At 34.9% G+C, this 14,917-nt stretch overlaps 4 protein-coding genes across 4 annotated transcripts; 3 read left to right on the plus strand and 1 right to left on the minus strand.

Annotated features, from left to right (window-relative positions):
* Positions 1–1,572: 1,572 nt before the first annotated feature.
* On the plus strand, positions 1,573–4,926 carry rpc3 (RNA polymerase III subunit; the record flags this gene model as incomplete). Its single annotated transcript, XM_020574045.1, has 6 exons — positions 1,573–1,666; positions 1,774–2,476; positions 2,815–2,866; positions 2,991–4,332; positions 4,412–4,449; positions 4,594–4,926. The coding sequence occupies 6 exons, from the start codon at positions 1,573–1,575 to the stop codon at positions 4,924–4,926; spliced, it is 2,562 nt and encodes an 853-aa protein (XP_020436117.1).
* A 54-nt stretch (positions 4,927–4,980) lies between these two features.
* PPL_03074 (tetratricopeptide repeat protein) lies at positions 4,981–7,170 on the minus strand (the record flags this gene model as incomplete). Its single annotated transcript, XM_020574046.1, has 4 exons — positions 4,981–5,196; positions 5,305–5,781; positions 5,854–6,020; positions 6,183–7,170. The coding sequence occupies 4 exons, from the start codon at positions 7,168–7,170 to the stop codon at positions 4,981–4,983; spliced, it is 1,848 nt and encodes a 615-aa protein (XP_020436118.1).
* A 1,572-nt stretch (positions 7,171–8,742) lies between these two features.
* PPL_03075 (uncharacterized protein) lies at positions 8,743–10,598 on the plus strand (the record flags this gene model as incomplete). Its single annotated transcript, XM_020574047.1, has 4 exons — positions 8,743–8,984; positions 9,094–9,408; positions 9,514–9,865; positions 10,587–10,598. The coding sequence occupies 4 exons, from the start codon at positions 8,743–8,745 to the stop codon at positions 10,596–10,598; spliced, it is 921 nt and encodes a 306-aa protein (XP_020436119.1).
* Positions 10,599–10,837: 239 nt separating this feature from the next.
* Positions 10,838–14,548, plus strand: copA (WD40 repeat-containing protein; the record flags this gene model as incomplete). The annotated part of the gene is made up of 2 exons (XM_020574048.1): positions 10,838–10,991; positions 11,103–14,548. 2 exons carry the CDS (start codon positions 10,838–10,840, stop codon positions 14,546–14,548), a joined length of 3,600 nt encoding a protein of 1,199 aa, XP_020436120.1.
* Positions 14,549–14,917: the final 369 nt, after the last annotated feature.

Raw genomic sequence — 14,917 nt, forward strand, 5'->3', positions numbered from 1 at the left:
AGTGTTGTTTTTTGATTTTTGTGTGAATTGTGAATTGTGGATGGTGTAAGTATGGATTGATTTGATTGAAAAAAAAACTACTATATTGATATAAATTTTATGGATATGATAATGATGATGATGATGATGGTGATGTTGTTGTTGTTTTGTAAGAGTGTGTTGTGCGTTTAGATGGATGGACAGATAGATAGACACCGACTTATCAATACTATTATTATATTTGAGAAGTTGTAGATGGTGTGTGTGATGTATGATGTGTTGTTTTTTTGTCTGACCGTCAGTGTTTTTGTTTTTCAATACAATAAAAAGTTTATATATGTATATATATATGTTGATATGTTGTCAAGTGGTGTTGAGATGTAGTTGTTGACAACACTCGGGTTTGAATAAGACAATCTATAAAAGTACTTTGTCTTTGATAAAATGTGTTTGTTCGTGTTTGTTGTTTTATGATTGATTTAATATTCAACAGAACAAAACAAAAATAAATGAATAGTAGTAGAAATTTTTAGATTGATTTCATATCAATCTTTTGAATTACTTCTTATAAATTTAATTATTTGTTTTATTTATATATATTTATGCTAGTTGTTTGTTTTTTGATTGTTAATTGTTCATTCTCAACTGTATATTTATATACAAGCATGCTCCATCTTTTTGCTTTAATTAAAACATATTTTAATTTAAAATTATAATTATTATATCAATCAACCATTTACCACCATTATTATTATTTTTTTAATTGATTGTATGTTGTGTGTGGTTTAGGTGTTGCTGCAGCTATAAATGAGGTGAGGGTGATTGATTTGGCTGGTTTTTTAATAAATTGATTGATTATGTTTACAATGATTATTACATGTTGCAAAAATGTCAAAGGGTGTTGTTATACTCTACTATAGTATTTCTCATATGACATGAATTCACTTAAACACACATAAAACGCCTATTTATATATATTTGTGGGTGGTGGTTGTGGTTATAATAAATGTGTTAAACTTCTTAAAAATATGAAGAATAATGTTGAATAGATGTCGACATTTTTGATTGTAATGTAAATGACAAAAGAAATAAAATGAATGCCTAAATAGTAGACTAATCAAAATGATATTAATTTTTTCAAAAAAGGAAAAAAATTTATGATTTTTTGGTACCAAAAAATTTCAAATAATAAAAAGAATGTAAGTATATTGGTTGGTACATCCACAAAACATAGAAAAATAATAGAAAAGGAACCTTTTTAGAATTTCCCAAAAAAGGTTATTAATTATTATTTTTATGATTTTATTTGATTTTATCTTTTAAAGATAAAGATCTTTTAATTGTTAGTTTTAAGTAATTTATAAATATTTACCAAGATGTAATAGTTTTACTATATCGATTCATTCAGAAATCAGACCAAGACTTAAACTTATTGAACAAATCAATTTTATATTTAAAATTGTAAAAAATCGTGGTTTATTTTTTAAAATCCCAATGTTTGATCAACCAAAAAAAAAAAGGGCAATCAAATTTAATCAAACTGTAAAAGTAAATTTTATTCCTATTTTTAGTTTATAAATATATAATATAAAAATGTTTGCCAATGCATGTGCAATGGGTGAATCACTCAAAGTTGAGGATCTAATCAAATCAAATCCAAATTTGAATGTAAATGAACAAGATTCAAGTAGTTATCATCTAAAATATTATTATTATTGGTTAGCTTTTAGATTTTTAATAGTAGAATGTATTAATAATCAATCTAATACCAATTGATCGATCAACTACATAAAGGGGGTTTAACACCAATACATTTAGCTGCAAGTCTTGGTCATCTCGATGTAGTAACCGTTTTGGTTAAAGTTGGAAAGGCTCGTTTGGATCAGTCCGATCGTAGTGATAGTACACCGTTGTTCAAAGCAGCCGCAGCCGGTCACGTTGAGATCGTTGACTTTCTCGTCAAGTCGGGTGCACGTGTCAACCACCAAGATGCCGACCACGCAACCCCGCTGTTTGTGACATGCGATGCAGTCTCTACGCTGGCAGCACAGCAACATTCCAACGATGGCATCAGTAAGGCGCCAAGCGGATTGTCTGCCTATCTCCAGATTGTACGTTTGCTCCTCGACGCGAAAGCCAACGTTAGCATTCGTAACAAGTCGGCAAAGACACCGTTGATGATGGCAGTTCGCTCGAAACAACCACAACTCGTTCAACTACTCTTGCAAGCAGGTGCATTGGTTGACGACAAAGATTCTCTTGGAATATCAGTTAGAGAGTATGCAGACAACGATAGGATCATCTTAGCATTACTAAATGGTGAACATGTAGATTTAAGCTCAACAACGAGTAAAACATCACCAACAGCGACAAGCAAACCAGCGACTTCTTCATCATCAACAAGTGCATCTTCTGGTGTCAGACCAACCAATTGCACAAAATGCTCAGCATCATTAGGAGCAACAACTAAATTCTGCTCGAAATGCGGAACTAAAGTGTAAAGTAAAGTGTATCATTAGAATATCATCAACAATATTAAAAACAAATAACAATTAACAAATAACAAAAAACAAAACAAAAAACAATAATAGCAACAATAAATAACTAAATTGTATTATATATGAAGTTCATTCGTTAAAACACAAACAAAACATAGCAGATGAATTTTTAAACGGTAAAAAAACAAAATATATATTTGAATTTTTTCAGATTTAATTGAATAGTTGTGATTAATTAAGTTTTATTTTCTTGATATTTGTTTATTTATTTATTATGTAGCTATTTTTTGATATACTTTGATCATAATAATAATATATAATAATAATAAATGTATAGAAATAAAGTAGCTTGTGATATTGTTAAAGAGAATTTTGGTGAAGATGTTGAGGTATGTTTGTTTTAGATGTTTATTCATTCTATTTAGAGAATGGTTAATAGATACTTACTAACTATAATATTACAACTATTACTACTACACTATTATTTACTTTTTTGATGTTTGTTTTCTATAGAAAGTATATAGATTGTTGGTGACTCGTGGAAAGTCGACTATTAGGAATATGGTACAGGGAACGGAAATGAAAACGAAACGTGTTCGTCAATGTTTGTTTGTTCTGATTCAACATAATCTGGTGGATTACGAAGAGTACTTGATGCCAAAGGAGAAGAAACCAGGCACTCCAGCAAAGATACCAACCACCGCACAGCTACAACAGGCACCGACACTCGACGATCTCTCTGACTCGCTCTATAGCGCCAACGTCTCATACGCCATTCATCGTCTGCGTTTCACCAAGTACATTGTTTTCATTCGTGAGAAACTCGGTGATGCAGCCGCTATATTGCTGGAGGAACTGATGGATAACGGACGTCTCACAATGGAGGCAGTTGTCAACCAGTCGGCAACCTACACCAAGCAGCGTACCGGTAACTTTGACGACGATCTCAATCGTCAGTTCGAAGAGGTATTCTCACAGCTCGTCGTTGAACACTTTATCATGAAGGCACCCAATCCCAAGCCGATTCTCGGTGACGAAGATGAAATCAAGAATGCCGCCAAAGACGCCAAGAAGGCGAGCACCACACTCTCCAAGCAGCAACAGCAGCTGCTTCACGATCCATTCGCACTGCCTTCGTCTCTCCTCAAAAAGACGAAGCCAGCCGATACCAATATCATTTCGAATCGACCGGTCGCTATCACACCAGAGGAAGATCCACGAAGAAAGAAGGGCGCCGCAGGTGGATTGGCGTCAAAGACGACAATGAAGACGACTTCGTCGACCAAAGCAACTTCAAAGTCGGGTGCCGTCAGAAAGAGAAAGGTCGACGACGATGAGGATGACGAGTCGCTACCGGATGTACTGTTGGTTTCAGAGTCGGCACCGGTCGATATACCGAACGATGGCGACCTCCAACCCTGGAAGAGAAGAGCCGTCGAGAATGTCTACAATGTAGTGTCGTCGGAGGAGCAGAATCAAGCGTTGCAATCGGAGGAAAAGAAGATATTGTGGCGTATCAACTACGATCAGTTCATCATTGAATTCAAACTGCTCGCCTGCTATGAATTTGTACAGAGTAAACTCAACCATCAGGCAGCGCTCATCTTCAACGCAATGGTCAACATCTGCAAGAAATCAATCAAATTGAATCAAGAGAACAATACCTCATCGATTTTCACAGAGGACATCCTCAAAGAGTACAACAAAAACGTCGTCGACGAATCCGACCGTATCGATGGTAAGATTCTTGACAACTACCTACCACTGATGCAGGCCACAAGACCAAGTATCATCACAAGAATGCAATCTCAATCGAAATCATCTTTAGCAGATGGAGGTGGTGTTTATCAAGTTAGTAAGTTATTTTTAATAATATTGAATTAACCACCGGTTTGTTCGCTCATTTAACTAAAACTATTATTGTTATCGATTAGATATTGGTAATATTTCAGCAGTTTTAAAACAAAAGATGGTAGAATCGATTATTAGACAAAAGTATTCAGAGAGTGGATTGAGAGTTTTCAAGTTGTTGTTGATCAAAAAGCTTTTGGAACCAAAACAGATTGCAGATTGTGTGATGATTCCTTTGAAGGATGCGAAAACACTTTTATTCAAGATGATGGAGCAATCGATTATAAAGTTACAGGAGGTTCCACGTTCGTCCGATCATTTCGCAGCCAGAACATTCTACTTGTTCTTTGTGGACTATCCCAATGTCTCACAGATGCTGATCGACGACATCTACAAGGCAGTCTACAACTGTAGAGAACGTCTGCGTAGTGAACTCCAACCACACGAAGACATGGTCAAGAAGATGGAGACCATTCCGGAGGAGCAACTCTCGAACGATCAGACCAAACTACTTCGTAAGGTTCAAAGAATGACAGAGATCCTTGAAACCATGGTAATGAACTTGGATAATGATTTATTAATTTTAAGTAGTTTCTAGCATCGTTTGTTTCTTTTTGAAAATAAAAAAAAATCAATCAATCAAAAACATCTTTTATTCTAATTTATTTTGTTGATTAATTGCAATCCAACTTCTTCCTGTAATCCACCAGAGTCTATGAACCTTTTGTTTCTTTCCATCCTCCTCTTCCTGTCTCTTTAATTTTTCAAACAATGTCGCATAGAAATTAGCTAGCTCCAGTGATTTCGGTACACCTAAACCTTCGAAATGCATTGTATATAAATTGGTAATGGCCGATAGATTCTTTGGCTAGAAAGAAATGGAAAAATAAATATTATTATTAATATGTACATATTTCCAAACCAAAATTAATTAATTCATCAAGAATTAATTCTCAACCAGGTGTTCACAACTTACATTTAATTGATATGCATTTTGATAACAATAGAAAGCAGTTTCATAACTAATGTCAGTGCCATAACCATTGTAGTACATTACACCTTGGTTGACTGCTGCATCTGAATTTCCAAGTGCAGCGGCCTCTGTAAAATATGTGAGTGCTTTCTTGTAGTTCTGTGGGTATTCCGTTGGCTCCATTCCACCAAAGTATAGTTCACCCATACACAGAATAGCGATAGGGTCACGCATCTCCACTGCCATATTCAAATAGCGATAGAATATCTCTTTGTTCTCCTCACGATACATCAGAGCTAACATTGTCGCTGCTTTTGCACTGCCTTGCTCCGCTGCTCTAACCAACATACTGAATCCAACCTTTTGAATAGGCTGCTTCTCTGCACCCAAGAAAAACATACCCAACCAATACGATGAATCGGAATGACCACGTGATGATGCAGTATCGAAATATTGATAGAATTTATCCAACATTAATTTCTAAAGAAAAAAAAACCAATCAATAAGTATTTAGATAACAAACTAAATATTTTGTTTAATATAACCACTTACATATTGATCTTGATTCTTTAATAGATTTTCATTCAATAATTGATGTTCAAATTCATTGTAGAAATGCAATCCAAGTTGATGCATTGCATTCAGATCTAAATGTTCATTTCCTGCTTTTTCCAACCAATATAAACCTTTTTCAACTTTTTTATCTATTCCATATTTTCCTTGTAATAAAATTAATCCCAACTGAATAGAATTGATAGAAATAGAAAATGTTAATAAAAATTATATAGGTATTTTCTATCAATTAAATATATATATATAGTTTACTGTTAATTGTGCATGTGGATACTCTTGAATGGCACTTAGGGTCAACCATCTCAAACCTTCTTTTTTACGCTCTGCTTCACGTCTTTCTGCTGCTTCGAATTCACCAGACTCTTTCATTTTAATGACACGTTTGCGCTCTTCGATCAACCATTTTCTATAGTCGAAATCTGCTGCGTCTGCACTGGATACCCAACCATTTCCTAGAATGGTACCACCGTCTTGTTTGTTGCTAGATTCGCTTGGTTGAGAGATCGTTGGAAATACCGGTTGGAAAACACCGATAGCCGATCCCATCAGATATGACATTCCCAATGCATATTGTCCCTCTGCCAGGTCGTGGTCAGCAGCACGCTTGAACCAATACAATGCCTTCTCAGCATCGCGTGGCACAACGATGCCCTGTGAGTAGAAAGTTCCCATATGAAAATCGCTCAGTGATTCATTCATCTTTAAATCTCGCTCATACTGTGTCAATCTGTCTTTCTCTGCTTTTGTCAATGAACACTCTAGTTCTCTTATCTTTTCCAGTAATCCACTCAATAAAACAGTCGATTTTTCATTTGTAAAAGTTGAAAAATTATTATTATTGGAATTTGTAAAAGTTGTTGTTGTTGTTGTTGTTGTACTTGTTGTGTTTATTGGGTTTGTTGAAGTTGTGTTGGTAGTATTAGTGGATGATGATGATGATGATGATGCTGTTGCTGAAGTAGTTGACATTGATCTATTCAGTAAAGACCATTTCAAATGAGAGGTAATCGATTGACTATTGATACTATTGAAATTATTTACAATGTTTCCATTGAATTTTATATTACTATAGTTATTATTGTTATTGTTTATATTTTTATAAATATCTATTGATACATGAACATTTGTATTACTAAAGTTATGGTAACCATTATTGGTGTTGTTTCCATTGGCATTTGAGCTATTTATATTGACTCCACCATGTTGTTGATATGATTTCGAGGAGGATGAGCTGGTTGGATATGGTGAAGATGATTTAGACAACCATGCAGATCTCCTTATGATATTGTTAAACATATTCGATTAATATATATAAATGTGATCACTGACAAACAATCAATTTCAAAAAAAAAAAAACAAAAAAAGACTGGGTGACCCTTTAAAAATTCAATCATAACAAGTAAGCATTATTTTGCAAAAAAATCGTCATTTTTTTGTTTTAGAAAGAAAAAAAAACTTGCAATTTGTGAACTTTCACGAAAAAAAAAAACAAAATAAAATATAAAAAATGATTATTCCTTTGAACTTTTTTTAATATTCCAATGAATACAAATGATATTTTTAGAAAATAATAGTATTAAATAATAGGCAACAATAATAGAATACAATACAAAGAAATACAAAAACTTTGATAAAACATACAGTAGTAGGTACACTATTTTAATATATTTTGTTCAAAACAAAAACAATATTAAAAAGAAAATTGACACTAAAAAGTAAGAAGAAGTCTTTTCTTTTTATTAAATTGGAGCACAATGAACAGTCAGTTCGTTGTTCATTAAATCTTGTCACACTTTATTTATATTCAAAAACAGAGAATTAATCTCTCATTTAAATTTCTAAAAACACACATTTTTTTCAATCCATTTTTAACATTTTATCTTGAATTTTAAAGTTGAAATTTCTCACCAACAAACAAAGAAAATTTAACAAATAAACAAAACATTATTATTGTTTTTCAATATTTCCATTGAAATTTACTTAAACACAATAACATAAAGAAATAAATATCATATTTTCTTTTTTTAGAACCAACATTCAATCATTACATACATAAACAAAACAAAAAAAATAAAATAAAATAAATAAGCAAAGGTAAAACAAATAAGATGTGAAATAATTTATTTATTTTATTTATTTATTACCACATTCGAAAAGATTTGATCAATTAACACAACACCACCACTGACTGTCAAATAATATTTGACATTCATTTAATTAAACTTCGTGGTAGATAATAATAATTAATCAGATTCACTATTCAATATACAATTGAATAGTATATGTTTTTATTTTCTCGAATATTAAAGAAATATAATAGATAATCATTTTGATATAGAGATTTATTTTCGAGAACATAAAGAGATAGATAGTAACCATTAATATATTTTGAAAGATATTTTTGGGCGCATTTATTTTTTTTTTTCTATTTTATTTTTTTTGCATTGCGCTTTCTTTGCTCTTTTTTTATTACTATTTTTTTAGTTTTGTTTAGTTTTATCGATTCAAATGAATTAATGACCTATTAAACAACAACAACATCATCAAATTTTATTATATAATAAAACAAGCTTTTATTAACACTGTAGTATTTTTATTACAATTTATTAGTCTAAGATTATAAAAATTAAACTTTAGTTACAGTGACAAACAATAACAACAAACAACAAAACTACCTTATCAAGAGACACAATAACAAAGTAATAAATAATAGTAGTAATAAGAAAAGAATAGTTAGTCGTGAAGCTTTAGGTTTAAAAGATAAAGTTTAAATTAGAGATAACTATATAAAAGAGAGAGAGAGAGAAAAAATATAATAAAAGAGAAATAGTTGATAGATTGATAAAGATTAGCTTAGTAAATAAAAAGATGGGAAGTGGTACATATCTGCAGATATCATTGCCTGTATGTCCATCAGGGACAGTACTCAATAAATATCTTGGATATCCATCGATCACAATTATATTTGCAACTTTGGCACTGGCGTGTTTCATCTTTGCTATCATCATTGCATTCAAATACAACAGTGTAGCTGTTTTTCACAAAAAGATTAGAACTCAAACCATTTCAAACACAATTTGGATTTTATATTATCTCACTTTAGGTCTCAGGTAATGTTACTACCATCACTATCAATCTTCTAAATGATAAATAGACAAACATAATACTAATTTATTCAACTTGTTGTACATAACAATAACGACTAATCGAAAACAACAGAGGATCTGCAAATACAATTAGATATGCAATGCAAAAAGATAAAGAAGAAGACATTGAGAGAGTGTTCTTTGTTGCGAGTCTGACGTTGAATGGATTTACAGCGTTGACACTTACACTGGCTTTGAATCATCAAAGAAAATACAGATCGTCGTCATCGCAGAAGCAACCATACAAAGAGTCGGATCCTCTCATTTCACCGGATAGCAACCAATCGACTCGACTGAAATCTATCATCAAGCGAAACTTCTCATGGTCAGAAGCTGCCTTCCTTTTCTTTTTCATTTGTTTCTTAACTTTTCTATATGTTGAAATTGTGTAAGTATTGGTAATTGCAATATGACAATAACAATTTTATTAATATTCATCTCATTGTTTTTGCTACTACGATATAATATTCATATATATAAATAATGTTGTTAGTGAGGAAAATGCAATTTTCTATTATATTTTAATTGGATTCTCTATATTACAACATTTGCCAGTTATGGCATTGGCAATTATGATAGCATTCACAAGGAACAACGGTGAGGGACCGACCACCAAGAGTAGAGTATTCTTGTTGTTAGGTGCACTCTTCAATCTCTGTAATTATCTGCCATTGTTTGTTTGGTCAAAGTTTTTGCCGGGTGGATGTCCCTTGTATATCTTTAGTTTTGTTGACATCGTCCAACTCTCTGACTTTGCATCGCTGTTATTCTTCTTTTTGTTCTTGCGTTCCGAATACATTAGAAACGTCGAAGAATGTATATGGACTGCCGTCAGTCAAATTCAAGTAAGTAACAATACACCTTAACAACCAATTAGCATTGTAACTAACTAACATTATCACCATCTCTATCAATTCAATTCAATTCAATTCAATATCGTATAGGATACATTTGATTTTAGATTATTTTAAAACAACACAACTACAACAACAACAACATTACAATTATAAAAGAAAGAACAAACTAGCCAACACTACAATATTATTTTTTTAATATTTTTATTTTTTCCAAAGTGACATCGATGTCATATTCAAAACTAGTATCAGATTAATAATTATACTATGACAGCTTTCATTTATTAAATTTCAAATTCAATCATCAACAACAACAACAACAATATAATTGCTCAACAATACCATCTTTTCATATATTCCTGTACCTTCTAAATTTCATTTACATGAAAAAATAATTAAAAATAAAAAATATATAAAAATCATAAAAAAAAAAGAAGTTAACCTGTAAATATTGATAAATTGATATGTCATATAGTTGGTTAACCAAACATCAAATAATTAGAACAAACAGATACAATGTACTGAGGTGGCATTCATTGAGTCACACTTTTCAGAAAGAAAAAAAAAAAATTGTTTTAAAAAAAAAATATTCAAATGAACTTTTGTTGTTGATCATCAAAAAAAGAAGTCAAAATAAAATTAAAAAAAATAAAAAACTTTATAAATTATCATTCATTCATTCATATCATTATTTATATTAACTATAATATAGATTCTAGAGTAGATTAAGTTAAGAAGTTTGAATTGATTGCTGCTGTATTAACTAACATAAATACAACACTGTTCAGTTCTTTAATCAATCAATCAATCAACATCAACTTCACTCATAACATATAGTTTAGATCCATTTAGTTTATTTAGAATAGAATAGAATAGAATAGAATAGATATAACATTTAGATTGTTTGTTAGATAATAATATTGTATTATAGTATAGAGAGAGGATATAGAAAAAGAAAAAAAAATGTTATATAAATATGAAACAAAAAGTAATAGAGTAAAAGGACTTAGTTTCCATCCAACACGTCCATGGATTCTTGCAAGTCTTCACTCTGGTGCTATTCATCTCTATGACTATCGTATTAAAACACTTTTGGAAAAGTTTGAAGAACATGATGGTATGTTGATTAAAGTTGATAATAATGATGATGATGATTGTGATGATTTTTGCTGAAATGTTGAACACTTTCAATCTAATCTATAACAACAATAATAATAAAATTTTATAGGTCCTGTTAGAGGTGTAAATTTCCATATGACTCAACCATTGTTTGTTTCCGGTGGTGATGACTATAAGATTAAAGTTTGGAATTATAAACAAAGACGTTGTTTGTTCACATTGAAGGGACACAAGGATTATATTAGAACTGTGGAGTTCCATCGCGAGGCACCTTGGATCCTCTCGGCATCGGACGACCAAGTCATTCGTATTTGGAACTGGCAATCGCGTACCTGCATCGCCGAGTTGAATGGCCACAATCATTATGTGATGTGCGCCAGTTTCCATCCAAAGGACGACCTGATCGTTTCCGCATCGCTCGATCAGACCATCAGAATCTGGGATATCTCTGGTCTCAAGAAGAAGACTACCACCATCAAGCCATACCCACAGAACGACACCATGCGTCTTCAAGAGGAGATCTTTGGTACCGACGTCGTCGTGAAGTTGTCGCTCGAGGGACACGACCGTGGTGTCAACTGGGCCGCTTTCCATCCCACTCAACCATACATCGTTTCGGCATCGGACGACCACCAAGTCAAGCTCTGGAAGATGAACGACAACGTCGACTCGTTCCGTGGTCATTTCAACAATGTTTCGTGTGCTCTGTTCCACCCACGTCAAGACCTGATCATCTCTGACTCTGAGGACAAGACAATCCGTGTCTGGGACATGGCCAAGAAGACAACCATCCAGACGATCCGTCGTGAACACGATCGTTTCTGGACGCTTGCAAGTCATCCCAACGCCAATTTGTTTGCCGCCGGTCACGATTCCGGTATGATCGTCTTCAAGTTGGAGCGTGAACGTCCAACCTTTGTATTGAACGGAACCGACGGTATCTTCTACCTCAAGAAGAAACACTTCAACTCCTACGACTTTTCCACTGGTCGTTCCGTTGTTTTGTTCAACATCTCCAAGATTCCATCGAACAATGGAACCACTGTGATGAGCTACAACGCTGCCGAGCGTTCTGTCTTGGTGTCGTCGGATGCCGACGCCGGAACCTACCACCTCTATCGTATTCCAACACGTGACACCAACCAAGTAGACACCAAGAAGGGAACTGGTGCCGCTGCCATCTTTGTCGGATCGAACCGTTTCGCTGTGCTCGACAAGGGTAACAACATTGTCATCAAGGATCTCAACAACGAGGAAGTCAAGAGATTCCAACCGGCTCAGACAGTGGAATGGCTCTTCCCAGCACCCGTTGGACACATCCTTGTGATGACCGACGAGAAAATGATTCTCTATGACATCCAACAGAAGAATCCAGTCGCCGAGATTGCAGTTCCATCGATCCGTTACGTTGTTTGGTCAAAGGATTTCAGCTATGTCGCTATGATGGGTCGTGACTCTATCATTCTCGCCAACCGTCGTCTCGAACAGATCTGTGTCGTCGGTGAGAGTGTACTTCCAAAGTCTGGTGTCTGGGACGAACACGGTGTCTTTATCTACACCACCTCCAACCACTTGAAATACTTGTTGCCAAACGGTGACAATGGAACCATCAAGACAATGGACAGCACCATGTACTTGACCGGTGTCAAGGGTAGCAAAGTATTTGCCATCGATCGTGAATTCAAGAAGCGTGTCATTGAGATTGACAATACAGAATACATACTCAAGTTGTCACTGCTCCAGAAGCGTTATGGTGACGTCATCAAGATTCTCAGAGAGTCGCGATTGGTCGGTCGTTCCATCATTGGTTATCTCCAACGTAAGGGCTATCCAGATGTTGTTCATTTCGTAAAGGACGATCGTACTCGTTTCAATCTGGCGTTGGAATGTGGAAATATCGACATTGCGCTGCAGTCGGCCAAGATTCTCGACGACAAGGAATGTTGGACTCGTCTCGGTGTCGAAGCACTCCGTCAAGGAAATCAACAGATCGTCGAAATGGCATACAGTAGAACCGGTGATTTCGATCGTCTTTCATTCCTCCATCTCCTCACCGGTAATCTTACCACCCTCAAAAAGATGATAAACTATGACAACACCGATATCATGTCAAAGTTCCAGTACTCTTTGTATTTGGGTGATGTTGAGGAGCGTGTAAAACTACTCCATGAAGCTGGTCTGAATCATTTGGCATATATTACCGCTGCCACCAACAACCTAAAGGAAAAAGCAGAGCAAATCGCTTCACATATCACTGCTGACGGCAAGGGCCAATTGCCAGCACTCCCCAAACACGTCACCCCACTGCTCCCACCCAAGCCAGTCTACCAAGCACCGGAAATCAATTGGCCACTCTTGAATATTGCCAAGACATCGATCGATATGAACAACGGAGAGGTCGGTAAGTTTGGATTGGAAGAACAGGTTGGATCCGGTGGTGGATCCACTCCGATTGGCGGAGGTGGTTGGGATGATGACATCATGGATGAAGATGAAAATGCCAACAACAACAATAGCAATAACAATAGAGAAGAAGGTGGTGGATGGGATGATGATCTCGATATCGAAACCACTGGCGAAGGTTGGGGTGGTGACGACGTCAAGATTGCAGCTTCGAATCAAGATAATTTCTTTGTCGCTCCACAACCAGGACCATCGTTTGCACAAATCTGGACAAGAAATTCAAATTTCGCAGTCGATCATGTTGCAGCCGGCTCTTTTGAGACTGCAATGAATATCTTTAATCAACAGGTCGGTATCGTCAACTTTGAACCACTTCGTCAGTTGTTCTTGTCCATTCATATGGGTGCTCGTTTGTCGCTCGGTGGTATCGCTTCGACTTCGTCACTCATCGAACCAGTCCAGCGTAAGCACGGACAACCATTCATTTCCTACGGCATCAACTATCTTTTGGATCGTCTCAAAACTCAAGCATATCCCGCTTTCACAATTGGAAAACTTCCAGAGGCACAGGAGCATTTCTCCAATATTTTACAGTGCTGTTTGGTGAGCACAGTTGAATCGCGTCAGGAATTCAACGAAGTTCGTGAGCTCATTGGAATCTGTCGTGAATATATTGCCGGTATCCGTTTGGAGACCGAACGTAGAACTCTCAACGACGACCCCAAGCGACAAGCAGAGTTGGCAGCGTATTTCACTCACTGCACACTGCAATCCTCACATATTTTGTTGACTATCCGTGCCGCCATGAATTGTTGTTACCGTGCCAAATACTTTGCTGCTGCGGCTTCGTTTGCCAAGCGTCTTTTGGATTTGTCACCACCTCAAGAACTTGCAGTGCAAGCACGTAAAGTTATCACAGCCTCACAACAGAGTCCAGCTGCACCCGATTCCAACTTGAACTACGACGAGCGTAATCCATTCGTTGTTTGTGGTGAGACTATGACACCAATCTATAGAGGTTCGCCATCTGTCAAATGTCCACTTTGCATGTCTTCCTACCTGCCAAATCTCAAGGGACAAGTTTGCAAAGTTTGTAATTTAGCTGAAATTGGAAAGGAAGCATCTGGATTACAACTCGTAATGAGATCATAAAATCATTTAATTTTAAACATATAATAATAATATATTCAATAAAATAATTAAAATTTAAGTTAATCACAGCAGTACACTTTTCTATTTTTACTAGTATCTTTATCATTTCATAGTTACAGCTGTGCACTGTCGACAATTAATATTCAACCACAACTTTTAAAAGTAATACATCTTTCCTTTTTAAAGAAAATCAAATAATAAAATGTAGATGATAGTCTAATTCTTAATCAACTTTTATTCCAAATATATTTATATATACAATGGTAAGGTAGATATTTAGAGAATCCCTGTTTCCTGTCTCCATTCCTCAGTTGATGTATTATGCATCAGACCACATTCAATTAATTGTACAATGTTTCGACCTTTTTA

This window comes from Heterostelium album, assembly GCF_000004825.1.
Source record: "Heterostelium album PN500 unplaced genomic scaffold PPL_scaffold3, whole genome shotgun sequence".
NCBI classification, from domain to species: domain Eukaryota; phylum Evosea; class Eumycetozoa; order Acytosteliales; family Acytosteliaceae; genus Heterostelium; species Heterostelium album.